Source organism: Zootoca vivipara, chromosome 9 (genome assembly GCF_963506605.1).
Source record: "Zootoca vivipara chromosome 9, rZooViv1.1, whole genome shotgun sequence".
Lineage (NCBI taxonomy): Eukaryota > Metazoa > Chordata > Lepidosauria > Squamata > Lacertidae > Zootoca > Zootoca vivipara.
The window spans coordinates 585,458-600,194 of NC_083284.1; the positions used below are offsets into that span (position 1 = coordinate 585,458).

A 14,737-nucleotide genomic window follows, 5' to 3' on the forward strand; every position below is an offset into this window, starting at 1 on the left:
GAGGGGAGGCGAGGCGAGGCAGAGTAACCATGGCGATGGCGGCGCGGCTCCTCGCGGCGGCTCGCGGGGCCCGCCCATCGCTGCGCGAAGTCTCCTCGACCTTCCTCAGCTTGGCGGTGAGGGGCGCCAGGGGCGCACTGCGCATGCTCGCGGGTCGCCCGGGGGGGGGGGCGGAGGGCGCGCCAGGCTGGGCGGGATTGTCTCGGGAGCGCGCGGGAGGAGCTGCGGAACTCCGCGCCTCAGGAGGCGTCCGGCCACATGCGCGGGATGCCAGAGGCGGTAGGGACCCCCAGGGGACATCTAGTCCAACCCGCCGCCTGCAAGGCAGGAAGATCTTCTGCCAGGGATGCTGGGGCTGAAATCCCTGCTGCACGGCAGGGGGTTGGGCTGGATGACTTCTGGGGGTCCCTCGCCAGCCCTCTGGTCCTAGGGTCAATGAGCACAGGTCCCTGCCTTGCAGGAGGTTGGAAGGAATGGTTCTGACTCCAAGGTTCCGGCTTGAAGGTTCTGGTGGCCCCGATGGCTCTGCTCGGCTGGTTCCCCAGGTCAGAGGCAGCCCTGCAGCGCTGGAAGGCGCCCGAGGGGAGAGGGCGGCTCTGGGGCCAGCGGCCGGCTTGCAGGATTCCCACCCTGGAGAACAGGAGGCTGGACTGGACACCAGGATCCCTCGGGCTCTGATCCAGCAGACTCCTCTGACGTTCCTGGAAAATTCTCCTTTGGACATCAGAACGTCAGCGTTCGGCTGGATCAGGCCTCTGGGTCTCCCCGTGGCCGACCAGATGCCCTAAATGGGAAAACCGCAACTATGACCCAAGCAGAAGAGCAACACTCCCCTCCTGTGGCTCCAGCAACTAGGATCCAGAGGCATACAAATCAAATAGCATGCAGACTTAGTGGTGGGAGGAAAAAATCCTTAAATAAGAGACATGGAGCAATGGTCTTCAATGTCTGTATACTAATGCACAATGCCTGTATACTAATGCACAGAGCATGGGAAATAAAAAAGATGAACTCGAGCTCTTGGTACAGCAAACTAAATGCAACATAATAGGCATCACTGAAACCTGGTGGGATGAGTCTCATGATTGGAATGTGAGTAATAGAGGGATACAATCTATTTCAGAGAAATAGACCAAACAGGAAAGGAGGAATAGTGGCGTTATATGTCAGGGATGTGTATAGAGAAGAGGGCAACCAAAATGGTCAAAGGCCTGGAAACGATGCCTTATGAGGAACGGCTTAGGGAGCTGGGTATGTTTAGCCTGGAGAAGAGAAGGTGAAGGGGTGATATGATAGCCATGTTCAAATATATAAAAGGATGTCATATAGAGGAGGGAGAAAGGTTGTTTTCTGCTGCTCCAGAGAAGCGGACACGGAGCAATGGATTCAAACTACAAGAAAGAAGATTCCACATAAACATGAGGAAGAACTTCCTGACAGTAAGAGCTGTTCGGCAGTGGAATTTGCTGCCAAGGAGTGTGGTGGAGTCTCCTTCTTTGGAGGTCTTTAAGCAGAGGCTTGACAAGCATATGTCAAGAATGCTTTGATGGTGTTTCCTGCTCAGCAGGGGGTTGGACTGGATGGCCCTTGTGGTCTCTTCCAACTCTATGATTCTATACCTGTGAAGAGATCCAGGATTTAAAACTTCAAAGCCATATTGAGAGTATCTGGTTAAAAATTAAGGGAGAGAAAAATAAGAGTGACCTCATTGTGGGAGTTTACTATAGATCCCCAAGCCAAACTGAGGACACAGATGATGCCTTCCTGGAACTGATGGCCAAGCATTCAAAAGGAGGTGAGATAGTAGTAATGGGGGATTTCAACTATCCTGATATTTGTTGGATATCAAACTCAGCCAAGAGCATAAGGTCGACCAGATTCCTCACTGGCCTTGCAGACAATTTCATTGTCCAGAAAGTGGGAGAAGCAACAAGAGGATCACCCATTTTAGATCTGGTCCTAACCAATAGTGATGACCTGGTTAGTGGGGTAGAAGTGGCAGGATCATTAGGTGGGAGTGATCATGCTCTTCTGGAGTTTATTATACAGCGGAAAGGAACAACCAAGCATACTAAGACTCAAATCCTAGATTTCAGAAAGCCGACTTCAGAAAACTTAGAGAAACGCTGGGTGAGATCCCATGGACAGAAATACTAAAAGGGAAGGGAGTTCATGATGGTTGGGAGTTTGTTAAAAGGGAGATATTAAAAGCACAATTTCATGCAATACCAATGAGACGGAAACATGGAAGGTGCCTAAAGAAGCCAGGGTGGCTATCTAAAGAACTTTTAACTGAGTTAAGATTTAAAAGGGATATGCACCAAAAATGGAAAAAGGGGGAAATCACCAGAGAGGAATTCAGACAAATAGCCAGCACTTGTAGAGACAAAATCAGAAAAGCTAAAGCACAGAATGAACTCAGGCTTGCTAGAGTGGTTAAAAGAAACAAAAAGGGCTTTTATGGGTACGTCCGTAGCAAAAGGAAGAACAAGGAAACAGTGGGGTCACTTAGAGGAGAAGATGGTGAAATGCAAACAGGGGACAGAGAAAGGGCAGAACTCCTCAACGCCTTCTTTGCCTCAGTCTTTTCCAAAAAAGAAAACAACGCCCGACCTGAAGAATATGGAGCCGATCACTCAGCAGGGGAAACACAGCCCAGAATAAGTAAGGAGGTAGTACAAGAATACTTGGCTAGTTTAGATGTATTCAAGTCTCCAGGGCCAGATGAACTACATCCAAGAGTATTAAAAGAACTGGCAGAGGTGATTTCAGAACCACTGGCAATAATCTTTGAAAATTCCTGGAGAACAGGCGAAGTTCCAGCAGACTGGAGGAGGGCAAATGTTGTCCCTGTTTTCAAAAAGGGGGAAAGAGAGGACCCAAACAATTACCGCCCAGTCAGCCTGACATCAATACCAGGAAAGATTCTAGAGCAGATCATTAAGCGAACGGTCTGTGAGCACCTAGAAAGAAACTCTGTGATCACTAAAAGTCAGCATGGGTTTCTGAAAAATAAATCATGTCAGACTAATCTGATCTCATTTTTTGACAGAATTACAAACCTGGTAGATGAAGGGAATGCTGTGGATGTAGCCTATCTTGATTTCAGCAAGGCCTTTGATAAGGTGCCCCATGATATTCTTGTAAAGAAGCTGGTAAAATGCGGGCTAGACAATGCTACCATTCAGTGGATTTGTAACTGGCTGCCTGACCGAACCCAAAGGGTGCTCATCAATGGGTCCTCCTCATCCTGGAGAGTAGTGACTAATGGGGTGCCACAGGGTTCTGTCTTGGGCCCAGTCTCATTCAACATCTTTATCAATAGTTACAGGTAGGAAGCCGTGTTGGTCTGAGTCGAAGCAAAATTAAAAAATTCCTTCAGTAGCACCTTAAAGACCAACTAAGTTTTTATTTTGGTATGAGCTTTCGTGTGCAACATCATTACTGGCCCCAACAACATCCAACATACCATCTCAGGACTATTTAATTGCTCATCTTCTAACATTGTGTATGCCATCAAATGCCAACAGTGCCCTTCAGCTCTCTATATTGGACAAACGGGCCAAACCCTACGCCAAAGGATAAATGGACATAAATCTGACATCAGGAACCAGAAGACAGAGAAACCAGTAGGAGAACACTTCAATCTCCCAGGACATTCTATACAAGATCTCAAAGCAGCTGTTTTAGTACAGAAAAAATTCAGGAACAGACTGGAAAGAGAAGTTGCTGAATTGGAACTCATTACCAAGCTTAAAACCATGGAGCCACCTGGAATGAACAGAGACATAGGATTTTTATCTCATTATGCATGATCAAGCTTTCTTTAGCACCTCAGCCCTTGCTTCCCCCCCCCCCGCAAGACCAATTGCAGTCATCAACAGTCGTTAACAGCCATCTACATGTTTACCACTCCCATCAGCCCATCACCCATTCCCACCCCCCCACCCTCTGTATATACATAAGGGTCTGACTTCTGTTTCAAGTGTATCTGAAGAAGTGTGCATGCACACGAAAGCTCATACCAAAATAAAAACTTAGTTGGTCTTTAAGGTGCTACTGAAGGAATTTTTTTATCTTTATCAATGACTTGGATGATGGGCTTGAGGGCATCCTGAGCAAGTTTGCAGATGACTCCAAATTGGGAGGGGTGGCTAATACCCCAGAGGACAGGATCACACTTCAGAATGACCTTACAACTGGGACAAAGCAAACAAGATGAATTTTAACAGGGAGAAATGTAAAGTACTATGCTTTGGCAAAAAATAAAATAAAATTAAAAGGCACAAATACAGGATGGGAGACACCTGGCTTGAGAGCAGTACATGTGAAAAGGATCTAGGAGTCTTGATAGACCACAAACTTGACATGAGTCAGCAGTGTGATGCAGCAGCTAAAAAAGCCAATGCAATTCTGGGCTGCATCAATAGGAGTATAGCATCTAGATCAAGGGAAGTAATAGTACCACTGTATTCTGCACTGGTCAGACCTCACCTGGAGTACTGTGTCCAGTTCTGGGCACCACGGTTCAAGAAGGATACTGATAAGCTGGAACGTGTCCAGAGGAGGGCAACCAAAAATGGTCAAAGGCCTGGAAACGATGCCTTATGAGGAACGGCTAAGGGAGCTGGGTATGTTTAGCCTGGAGAAGAGAAGGTTAAGGGGTGGTATGATAGCCATGTTCAAATATATAAAAGGATGTCATACAGAGGAGGGAGAAAGGTTGTTTTCTGCTGCTCCAGAGAAGCGGACACGGAGCAATGGATTCAAGCTACAAGAAAGAAGATTCCACCTAAACATTAGGAAGAACTTCCTGACAGTAAGAGCTGTTCGGCAGTGGAACTTGCTGCCAAGGAGTGTGGTGGAGTCTTCTTGTTCCGGTAACGTAGAACTGCAGAATTGAAGGGACACCAGGGATCATTTAGTCCAACCCCTGGAATATGTCCAACCCTCTTCTCGATTAGTGGTCATCACTGCCTCCTGTGGCAGCGAGTCCCGCGGTTTATCTCCCGGCTGCGTGAAGAAGGCCTTTCTTTCATTTCTTCTTCATCTCTTCCGCATGAGCTCTAGCTGCCCCGCTCTCCCCTTGGCCTTCACCCTTGGGGTGTCCCCTGGCGATGACCTGCAACTCCCGTCCTCCTCCCTGACCATTGGGCCTGCTGATGGCGGGTGCTGGACTTCAGATCCCCTGGAGGGGTTTGTTAGCTGGCCCCACGGCAACCGCAGCTCTGGGGCCCTTGCGGCTCCTCCTCCCTTCAACTCCTCTCTGTTCTCACTGTTCTCAGAAGAATGAGCTTTGTGGGTTCTTTGGAATGGTCTGGCGGTTGGTGGGCAGGGCTAGGCTTCCGATCTGGGACTCTGCGGAGTTTGTGGTCCAGAGCGGCCGCAGGTGAGCCTACCTCAGGTGGGCATCAGGTGTGTGACTCTTCCCTAAAGAGAGAGCAGGTAAAAAATGGCAGTGTCCCGCCAGCACAAAGAAAGGGGTGGAAACCCAGAGGTGCAGGGTGCTTCCGGGGGGGGGGGGTCTTCAGTCCTGGGGGTTTCATCACAGCTGAATTGGTTTCACTTTGTTTCCTTTTCGGGGGGCAGAGGAGTTGGTGGCAGGTTATAGGTCACTTGCATCTTGCGCATGGGTTATGTTCTGGGACGGAGCACGTGATGCAGAAGTACACATAGTTGGGCCGCCCAATTCGAACTGCTCCTGCAACATGGGGTGCCGTGTGGAATAGGTTTCTGGCCACCATCGCCCCCCCAAAACTACAAGGTTAAAATCTCTTTTTGCGCAGGGTCATTGCAGCACAAAATAGCTTCTAAGCTCTCTACCATCCATGTTTTTGTAAGGTACTACACTTGGGCAAAAAAAAATGAAAGGCACAAATACAGGATGGGAGACGCCTGGCTTGAGAGCAGTACATGTGAAAAGGATCTAGGAGTCTTGGTAGACCACAAACTTGACATGAGTCAACAGTGTGATGCAGCAGCTAAAAAAGCCAATGCAATTCTGGGCTGCATCAATAGGAGTATAGCATCTAGATCTAGGGAAGTAATAGTACCACTGTATTCTGCTCTGGTCAGACCTCACCTGGAGTACTGTGTCCAGTTCTGGGCACCACAGTTCAAGAAGGATACTGACAAGCTGGAACGTGTCCAGAGGAGGGCAACCAAAATGGTCAAAGGCCTGGAAACGATGCCTTATGAGGAACGGCTTAGGGAGCTGGGTATGTTTAGCCTGGAGAAGAGAAGGTTAAGGGGTGATATGATAGCCATGTTCAAATATATGAATGGATGTCATATAGAGGAGGGAGAAAGGTTGTTTTCTGCTGCTCCAGAGAAGCGGACACGGAGCAATGGATTCAAACTACAAGAAAGAAGATTCCACCTAAACATGAGGAAGAACTTCCTGACAGTAAGAGCTGTTCGGCAGTGGAATTTGCTACCAAGGAGTGTGGTGGAGTCTCCTTCTTTGGAGGTCTTGACAGGCATATGTCAAGAATGCTTTGATGGTGTTTCCTGCTTGGAAGGGGGTTGGACTGGATGGCCCTTGTGGTCTCTTCCAACTCTAGGATTCTATGATTCTATGAAACTACAAGAAAGAAGATTCCACCTCAACATCAGGAAGAACTTCCTGACAGTAAGAGCTGTTCGGCAGTGGGATTTGCTGCCAAGGAGTGGGGTGGAGTCTCCTTCTTTGGAGGTCTTTAAGCAGAGGCTTGACAGGCATATGTCAAGAATGCTTTGATGGTGCTTCCTGCTCGGCAGGGGGTTGGACTGGATGGCCCTTGTGGTCTCTTCCAACTCTAGGATTCTATGATTCTTTAATGTCCACGATTTAAACCAGCTGTCAGCTGCGTCAAGTTGAAATCGTGCAGGTGAACGGGCCTCAGTTGCGAGTGACCTGCATTTCCCAAGGGTTCTGGGTGCGGTTTCTTGTAAGAACTTACTTCTTTTCATCTTTCGTTTGCGATCCCCACTCAGGCGCTTCCAGTTCTGACCAGCAAGCAGACATGGCCGGACGCCTGGGTTCCCTCTCCGGGCCTGAGGTTGAGCTGTCACATCAGGTACACCCGGCCCCCTGCTGGCTGCTCTGCTGCTTTCCTGCCTGGCCCCATCCTGTCAAATGTTCTTCCTGCAGAGATAAGGCTGGCACCAGCTGGAGGGCCTTTCCGCCTCCTCCCGGACTTTCCCTAACCCTCTCTTATTTATTTCCTTGATCCCCCTTTGCTCTAAGGAGGTCCGTGGGGTATGCCTGGCTCTCCTCTTCCTCACTGAATCCCCGGAACAATCCTGCAAGGTAGGTGAGGCGGAGAGTCGGGGCCTGGCCCAGCATCACCCACTGAGCTTCCTGGCTGAGTGGGGAGTTGAGCCGTGGTCTTCCAGCTCAGAGTCTGAGACTCTAACCATTACGCTGCACAGCCTCTCCCTCCCTATTGGTTCCTGGTGTCTTCAGCCACGATGGTGACTGTTGATGGTTATCTTCGTTGCCAGTTGCTCCACGCTATCATTACGTGAGCCGCTTTCCTTTTGTAAATGAAAGGCAGCACGTAATGTTCTAATTAATGTCTTTAATTAACTCCCTGCCTTGTGTCACGAGGATCAGACAAATCCGCGGAGGAGGAGAGGGCTAGCGATGACTGCTAGCCAAAAGGCCTCTGCTCTGCAATGCTTCTGAATCCCAGTTGCTGGAAGCCACAGGAGGGGAGAGGGATCTCGTGTGCGAATCCTGCTTGCGGGTTTCCTATTGGGGCATCTGGTCGGCCACTGTGAAATCAGGGTGCTGGACTAGATGCCCTCCCTTTGGCCTGATCCTGCTGCCGGTGGTCTCTTACGCTGTTAGATCCATGCTCCACCGCCCATGTGGCAGAGGCGAGAAGGGGCCAGAACCCCCACCAGGGACCCTACAGAGCTGTGACCCCCTTTGGCCAAAGCTGGAAAGGGCCCAGAACTCATAAAAGATCCTCTGGTGTGTGCAGAAGCCCCCAGATTCCCTCCGGGGCATCTCTTGCTCCTTGGAGATCCTGGGAAGCTGCTGCCACCCCCCTACCCCCAGAGTAGGTGTCCCAGGCTGGATGGACCAGTGGTGTGAGCTGCGGGGAACCGGCTCCCTAAGCTAAGCCAGTCACCTTGTCCCTGGAGCCCATGCCAGCCTTCGGTGCTGAGTATCTTTTCTGGGACCCAGAGCTTCTGGCTTGGCTCCGCTGCACCCCATTTCCTTCCCTCCCAAGGAAGACCCTTCCTTTCTCACCCCAGCTCCAGTCCCCCTGCACCGCTTTGCGGGATCAGGGAGGGCAAGGGCACGGGAGCGTTCGTTGGCACCAGCGCCGTGCCTGAGGACCAGGCGCAGAGCTGGGCCCCAGGGTGTCCCCAGGGGGGGCTGTTCCTTGCTCACCCTCCTCCCCCCATCTCAAGAGCTGACTGGGAGGCACGTTCTGTTTCCCCCTGCAGAAGATGTCGTCCCGCGTGACCCTGGCCAAGTCCCGGGCGGAGAGGTCGCGCCCTCCCACGGTGCCCCTCCCCCAGGTGGAGATCGTCCCGGGGCGCATGACGGAAGGAGACTGGTTCTCCCTGCTGGGCTTTGAGGAAGCCGAGGATCATGTGGGCGACATCCTGGCAGGGCTGCTGGATCAGGTCCTGGAGGAGTGCTTCAAGGTCTATTTGGAGCGGCAGGTGAGTCGGTCTTGGGGCAGGCCTGCCTTCCAGGGGGATAAGGCCACCAGCGTTAGAAACTCGGATATATAAGCTAGGAGGCATTTGGGGGCAAGTCTTGTTTTTTAAAAAGATGGACTGTGTGATTCGGAGAAGGCGGTGTGGTTAATGCTGCTTCTGTTCTTAACAGGTCTTATATATATATATATATATATATATATATATATATATATATATATATATATATATAGTTTTAATGCCTTTGCATTTTAGTAGCTTCCTCATGATTACCGTTCTATGCTTTCAGCTTTTTCTCTAGCTTTCCCTGTAAGCCACCCTGAAAAACAGAAGATAAATATAAATATAAATGGATGGTCCCCTGTCATGTGTGATCTGGTGGAGATTCCTGCATTGCAGGGCGTTGAACTAAACGGCCGGACGACTCGGGGTCCCTCACAACTCCACCATTCTGTGATTCTATCAAATAGAACAAGAATAAGAATCATGTGCACCAGGCATGTTTTGGTTCTTAGCCCAGCCGTCGCAAACAGCTCGGAATCAGAGAATTGCAGAGTTGGAAGGGCCCCCCAAGGGCCATCTAGTCCAGCCCCCTGCAATGCAGGAACATTTTTTGCAGGCACCAAAGGGGGTAGGCTGAAGGTGTCCATCCCATATCAAGGAGCCTGGCGGTGTGGCCTTTTGAAAGAGGCCAACCAGGTGCGCATGTGCCACAGGTGCAAATCTCACCCCTTAGCCTGAGCTTCCTGCCTGCCGCTCTGCCTTTGATGCTCAGAGCTGGGCTGTTTGTGTGAGAGTGCAGTGTGTGTGTGTGTGTGTGTGTGTGTGTGTGTGTGTGTTTCCTCTCCTTGGGGTTTCTAGACTGGCTGGGGGGGGGGGTGAGGCCGTGAGCCTTGGAGGGGACCCTGCCGGACTCTCTCCCCCGCCCCCCCCGCCTCCTGCTCACCCTCCGCTCTGCCCCCTCCCTCCCTAGTGCATCCCCTACGTCATCACCCAGGCCCGGGACGCCATGCTGCAGATCATCGAGTGGCGCTTCCTGGTGCGGGACGAGGGTGAGGCCGGGGTACCCACGGAGCCCACCTGGCAGGAGGACGAGGAGCCTGTGGCCGGCATCACCGACTCCTGGGCTCAGGGCTCTGTGCCTGTCTTGCAAGCCATGCCACGCCCGGAGGAGCCAGAGGTAGGATGGCAGAGGGGCTGACATCGTCCTGCTTGGGCTGAGGAATCTGAGATCCTTCCAAGAATGCTTTTGGGGTGGGGGTCAGGGAGGCATCCAGAGGAGGGCTGGGTGGACCAGGGGCCTCAGAGGGCAGATCCTGCTTGGCCCGCAGAGAAGGCGGCAGGCCTTAGCAGCTGATATTAGAGCTGGACGATATCTTGTCCAAAATTATATCATGACCTCCATTTCATCATTTTTGACCTGGCAATATACAGCTGTGCCTTGGATCCTGAACGCTGCAGACCCGGGAGTGACTGTTCCACTTTGTGAACGTTCTTTGGAACCCAAATGTCCGACGAGGCTTCCGCGGCTTCCGATTGGCTGCAGGAGCTTTCTGCAGCCAATCGGAAGCCGCGCTTTGATTTCCGAACCTTTTGGAAGTTGAGTGGACTTCCAGAACAGATTCCATTTGACTCCTGAGGTGCGACTGCATTGCAAATCATGCTGTGTTTGCGCTATCCAAAAATCACAATGCGGGAAATACCATGGATTCAGCCAGAGCCTCTACGTAGTTCCATGCTGGCTTCATTTCAGAGAGGCGGCCTTGGCTGTAAAAGAGCTGCAGGTCACCTTGTTCTCCTCCTCCTGGGCCTGCAGCATTCTGGCAGTTGCACAAGCCCTGAAAATCCCTCCCCATTTGGCACAGCCCTCCAGCCAAAGTTCACGCTTTGCCCTTTCTGCTGAGGTGCCTCCACCCCTCTGCAGTTTTGCAGTTTGCCAATCCCGGGCAGAGGAGTCGGGTTGGGAATGTCCCCTGCCTGAGTCTGACTCCCCGGAGAGCCTCTGCCAGTCAGAGCAGGCGGTGCTGAGCTCAATGGTCTGCTTCTTCAGTGCAAGGCAGCTGCGTGAAGCGTCCCTTTGCCTGCACCAAAGGAGAAATCCTGATGCTTGCCTAGAAACAGAGAACCAACGTCTCCCCACAAACACTGGGATTTGTCTCCTCCTCACTACGAGGACTTGGAGAAGTGGCTTGTGCGGCAGATGTCTGGATTCTGCTCTTCAAACCCCCAGTTTGGAGGCTAGCCTTGGAGTCTTGGAACCATAGAGTGGAAAGAGTTCCCCGAGAGTCCTCAAGTTCAACCCCCTGCAGTACAGGAATCTCAGCGTAAAAGCCCCAAGGAAGGAGAGTCCACCACCTCCCAAGGGAGACTCTTTTACCATAGCAGCAAAGCCTAGTCTTTCAAAGCATTGCAAGAAACAACCACCACCCATAAATTTGGTATTTTATGTTGTGAAATGCCCTGTTGTTTCTTGAGGAAGGGTGGTGCATACATTGAATAAATAATAATATTATAACCAGTCAGCTTTCCCCACCCAGCCCAACAGGCTGCCTTTTTCTAGCCCCTTGGCTTGTTTTTTAAAACTGTTTTTAATGGGTTTTTCAAAAGGAACATGAGACTACAGCCCCCCTTAGTAAGCAGCTTCCCCTCCCCACCCAATTCCCCCAACCAGAGAGTCCTATGGAGAAGCATCTTTTCAAAGCCACTCTTGAGAGATGCCATTGGAATGGACCTAGTGCCATGTCTCTATGAAACGGTCTCTTCCCAGCTTAAGGCTTTAAGCTTTTGTCTCCAATGCGGCCTTTGCGAGGGTTCCAGAGACTTCCAGTTTGGGCCTACAAGTTCTCCGGCTTCTCCTGAAAGAAGAGCAATCGGTCCTTCTTTTCTCAGACAGATATTGCCATTTTTAAAGGTTGCTAACCTTTAAAGTTGGGGCGCTGGTCTTCCGGTCCCTCGGCTGACCTGGTCAACGTCTCCCCTCCAGGTTCCCAGACTCCCAGAGGAAGTTCCTCAACTCCTGGAGGAGTCCCACGTTGCCAAAGAGGAGCTTGCGGCGCCCTCCGATATTGCTGCTCGGGGCTTCCCCCTGGGGACCCCCAGCGGGGAGGCAGAGAGGCTGGCTCAGGAGTCCTTGAAGGAGCTGCAGCTCACCAGGTCCCGCAGCAGCAAGGCGGTGCTGAAGTCCGGAACCGAGCTGGCCCGCCTGGTGTCCATCGCGCCCCTTCCGTCCCCCCTTCCGTCCCCCCTCCCGTCCCCCTCGCCATCCTGCAAGAGCAGGCTGGGCCCCCAGGCCTACTGTGGGCCCCTGCAGCCGTCCCGGCTGAGTGACATCGTGAAGCCGCTGGCTGGCTCGGAGAAGGAGACCCTCCTGCGCCAGCTCTCCCAGATGCCCATGGAGGAGGCCTTGCACCCATGCCTCCTGCCGCTCTCCTGCAGCAACCTGCTGCGGATCCAGCTGGGCCGCCCGCCCAACACGCGGGACGTCTTCTACGACCAGGCGGGCAACATTACCACGGCGCCGCGCCTGGAGCCAGCCAGCCTGCCCAAGCGCTGGGTCAAGCCCTCGGCTGAGGTGGTGGACCCGGACGTGGAGTCGCAGCAGCAGGAGGCCCTGAAGTCTGTCTCGGGGCGCCGCAGAGCCCTCAAGCTCCGCAGGGGCCTGGCTGAGCCAGGCAGCGCCCATGGCGAAAGGCGGGTGGCCGTGCGGAGGAGCCTGGCAGGGAAAGCCGCCCAGCCGCCCAGCCCGGCCGGGAGGGTCCTGCAACCCACCAGCTTCGTCTTCGTCAAGCCCAACTTGCTGACCAAGACGGTGCAGCTGGCCACGGGGGTGACCCTCCGGTGCGTGGGGGGCGTCCGGGAGAAGGTCTCTTCCCATGCGCACCAGGAGGAAGCCAAGGAGGGGCCAGAGCACCTCCACCCCATGGGCCTTCAGGTGCCCTCCCCCAGCCGGGAGATCATCCTCCAGCAGCCCAAGCCCCTGCCCCGCTTGCGCCCGGGAGCTGCCCTCTGATCAGCACGGCCCTGCCCTCCCTGACAGCCCCTCCAGTGATCCACCCCTTTCATCTCCTTGTAACTTAATAAACGGAGAGGTTTTTGGAGCCTGGCTTCTCTTCTTGTCTGCCTCACGACTGCAACGCCTCAAGACCTGCCTCGCCCCGTAGGAAGCAAGCCGGACCCTGTCACCCGAGGCCCTTCCTCGTGTGCCTCCTACAGGAGAGGTCCTTTTTGGAGGTGGCTCCCCGGTTGTGGGATGCTCTCGCCAGGGAGGTTCGCCTGACGCCTTCGCTACGTATCTTCAGGTGCCAGGCAAAAATGTCCCTCTCCAAGTAGCCTTTGGCTGTTATACTGTGACCTTTTAGATGTGCCTGCAGGGTTGGGGCGATGGTAATTGTTTTTAAATTATTTTATTATGCATTTTGTGGTTTTCCGTTGCAAACTGGCCTGTGATCTTTGGATGGAGGGTGGTATGCAAATTTAATAAATAATAATGATTGGCTCTCGCAGGTTCTCTGGGTAGCAGCCAAGTCCACACACACACACACCCCAAGCAGACTGTTGTGTGTTTAATTTGCAAAAGGCAATGGCTCTGGGGCCCAGGCCTGCCTGGAAACCTGATGCTCTGGCCCAGAAGCCCTGCCTCCAGTCCCAGGCATGCTCCGAGGGCTACTTTGCAGAGAGAAATACTTTGCATGTGCTCAGAGGCACCAGTGCTGTTGCTTTTCGTGCCCCGGGTCTGGAGCTCCATGGCGATCCCTCCTGCCCGGTTGCCTCCACAGATTGAGGCGAGGGGGGACCCCAAGACACAAGGAGGCCTAGTTGGGTTTCAACCAAGAGCTTTCCTAGCTAGTGGGTTGGCTCCTTCCTTGGTGCACAGAGGGCAGGAACGGAGCTTTTGGGGGGAGGAGGGGAGGCTGGCTGGCAGGCCGGCCGGCTGGGGGTAAAGCTTCATGGGCGCCCCTCATGAATCCTTCATCCATTGAGGGCAGGGGGCTTGTCCTCTGGGCCTTCGCATGGAGAAGAAGCCATTTGCGCAGGAGATAATCTAGGGGCTGCTGAGGTGGGGTTGGGCTGAGGGGAGCTCTGGAGGGCACCCTGTGGGCCAGGCCCCATTCAGAACTCCCCCCCCCTTAAGAACTGGCCCATCAGATTGCAGCAGGTTCTGATCCATCGTGGGTGTCCGTATTCTAGGAGAGAATGGGATGGAGTATGTTCCTCCATCTCCCTCCTCGCGCGAGAACCGTGATGGTGTTTAGGCACAACGTCCGGCTTGAGCCTGTTTGGCCACGTCAGAATGTCAAAGGTGATTTCAGCTTTTCTTGCAAAACTTGTCCCTTGCGGTTCCTTAGCTGGGCTATAAAAACCTGTCGGCTCAATTGATTGGTCAATCGGTTCAGAAGAGTGTCCTGCTGCTGGGCTTTTCTCCCACTCAATGGCCTTGTCTTGAGATGTCTATCTGAAGCAGTGTGCATGCACACGAAAGCTCATACCAATGACAAACTTAGTTGGTCTCTAAGGTGCTACTGGCATACCCGCCAAGTTGCTGTCAGAGAAATAAGGGACCGGGCTGGCAATAGCAAACCGGAAGTAGCGCTGCCGCCATTTTGGAACTGGGCGGAGCATGCTCAGAAGTGACTTTTGATGCTGCTTTGCCCAGTTCCAAAATGGCTGCCGCGCCAGAAGTCGCACTGCAGCCATTTTGGAACTGGGCAGAGCAGCATCAAAAGTCGCTTCTGAGCATGCTCCGCCCAGCTCCAAAATGGCCGCCGCGTCAGAATAAACCGGGGGGAAACAAAAAAAATCCATTTTTTTCAGCTAGGAACAGCTGGAAAAACGGGGATTTCCCGGGGAAAATGGGAGACTTGGCAGCTATGGCTACTGGAAGGAGTTTTTAAAAATCTTGTCTTGAGAAACATTCTTGGACAGACCTTTCCCCTAACTGCATCGCAAAGGTTGGGTTTTCTTCCACAATTTTGGTGTCAGGTGTGGTCCGCATTCGAGACCTCAGCAAACCCCCGGGTGCCGCCTTTCCCGTAATCCTAGCGAGACGGGTTGGTTTTCTTCCACAGTGGTGAGTTTG

At 52.7% G+C, this 14,737-nt stretch overlaps 1 protein-coding gene across 2 annotated transcripts; it reads left to right on the forward strand.

The window, feature by feature from the left end:
• The first annotated feature begins 8 nt into the window (after positions 1–8).
• Positions 9–14,248, forward strand: C9H2orf81 (chromosome 9 C2orf81 homolog). Of its 2 annotated transcripts, none has more exons than XM_060278286.1 (4): positions 9–116; positions 8,443–8,664; positions 9,635–9,841; positions 11,645–14,248. In XM_060278286.1, exons 1-4 carry the CDS (start codon positions 30–32, stop codon positions 12,668–12,670), a joined length of 1,542 nt encoding a protein of 513 aa, XP_060134269.1. In that variant the 5' UTR covers positions 9–29; the 3' UTR covers positions 12,671–14,248. The 2 variants fall into 2 exon arrangements, with proteins under 2 accessions (XP_060134269.1, XP_034992664.2); XM_035136773.2 differs by lacking the exon at positions 9–116 and adding an exon at positions 6,539–7,291.
• The last annotated feature ends 489 nt before the right edge of the window (positions 14,249–14,737 follow it).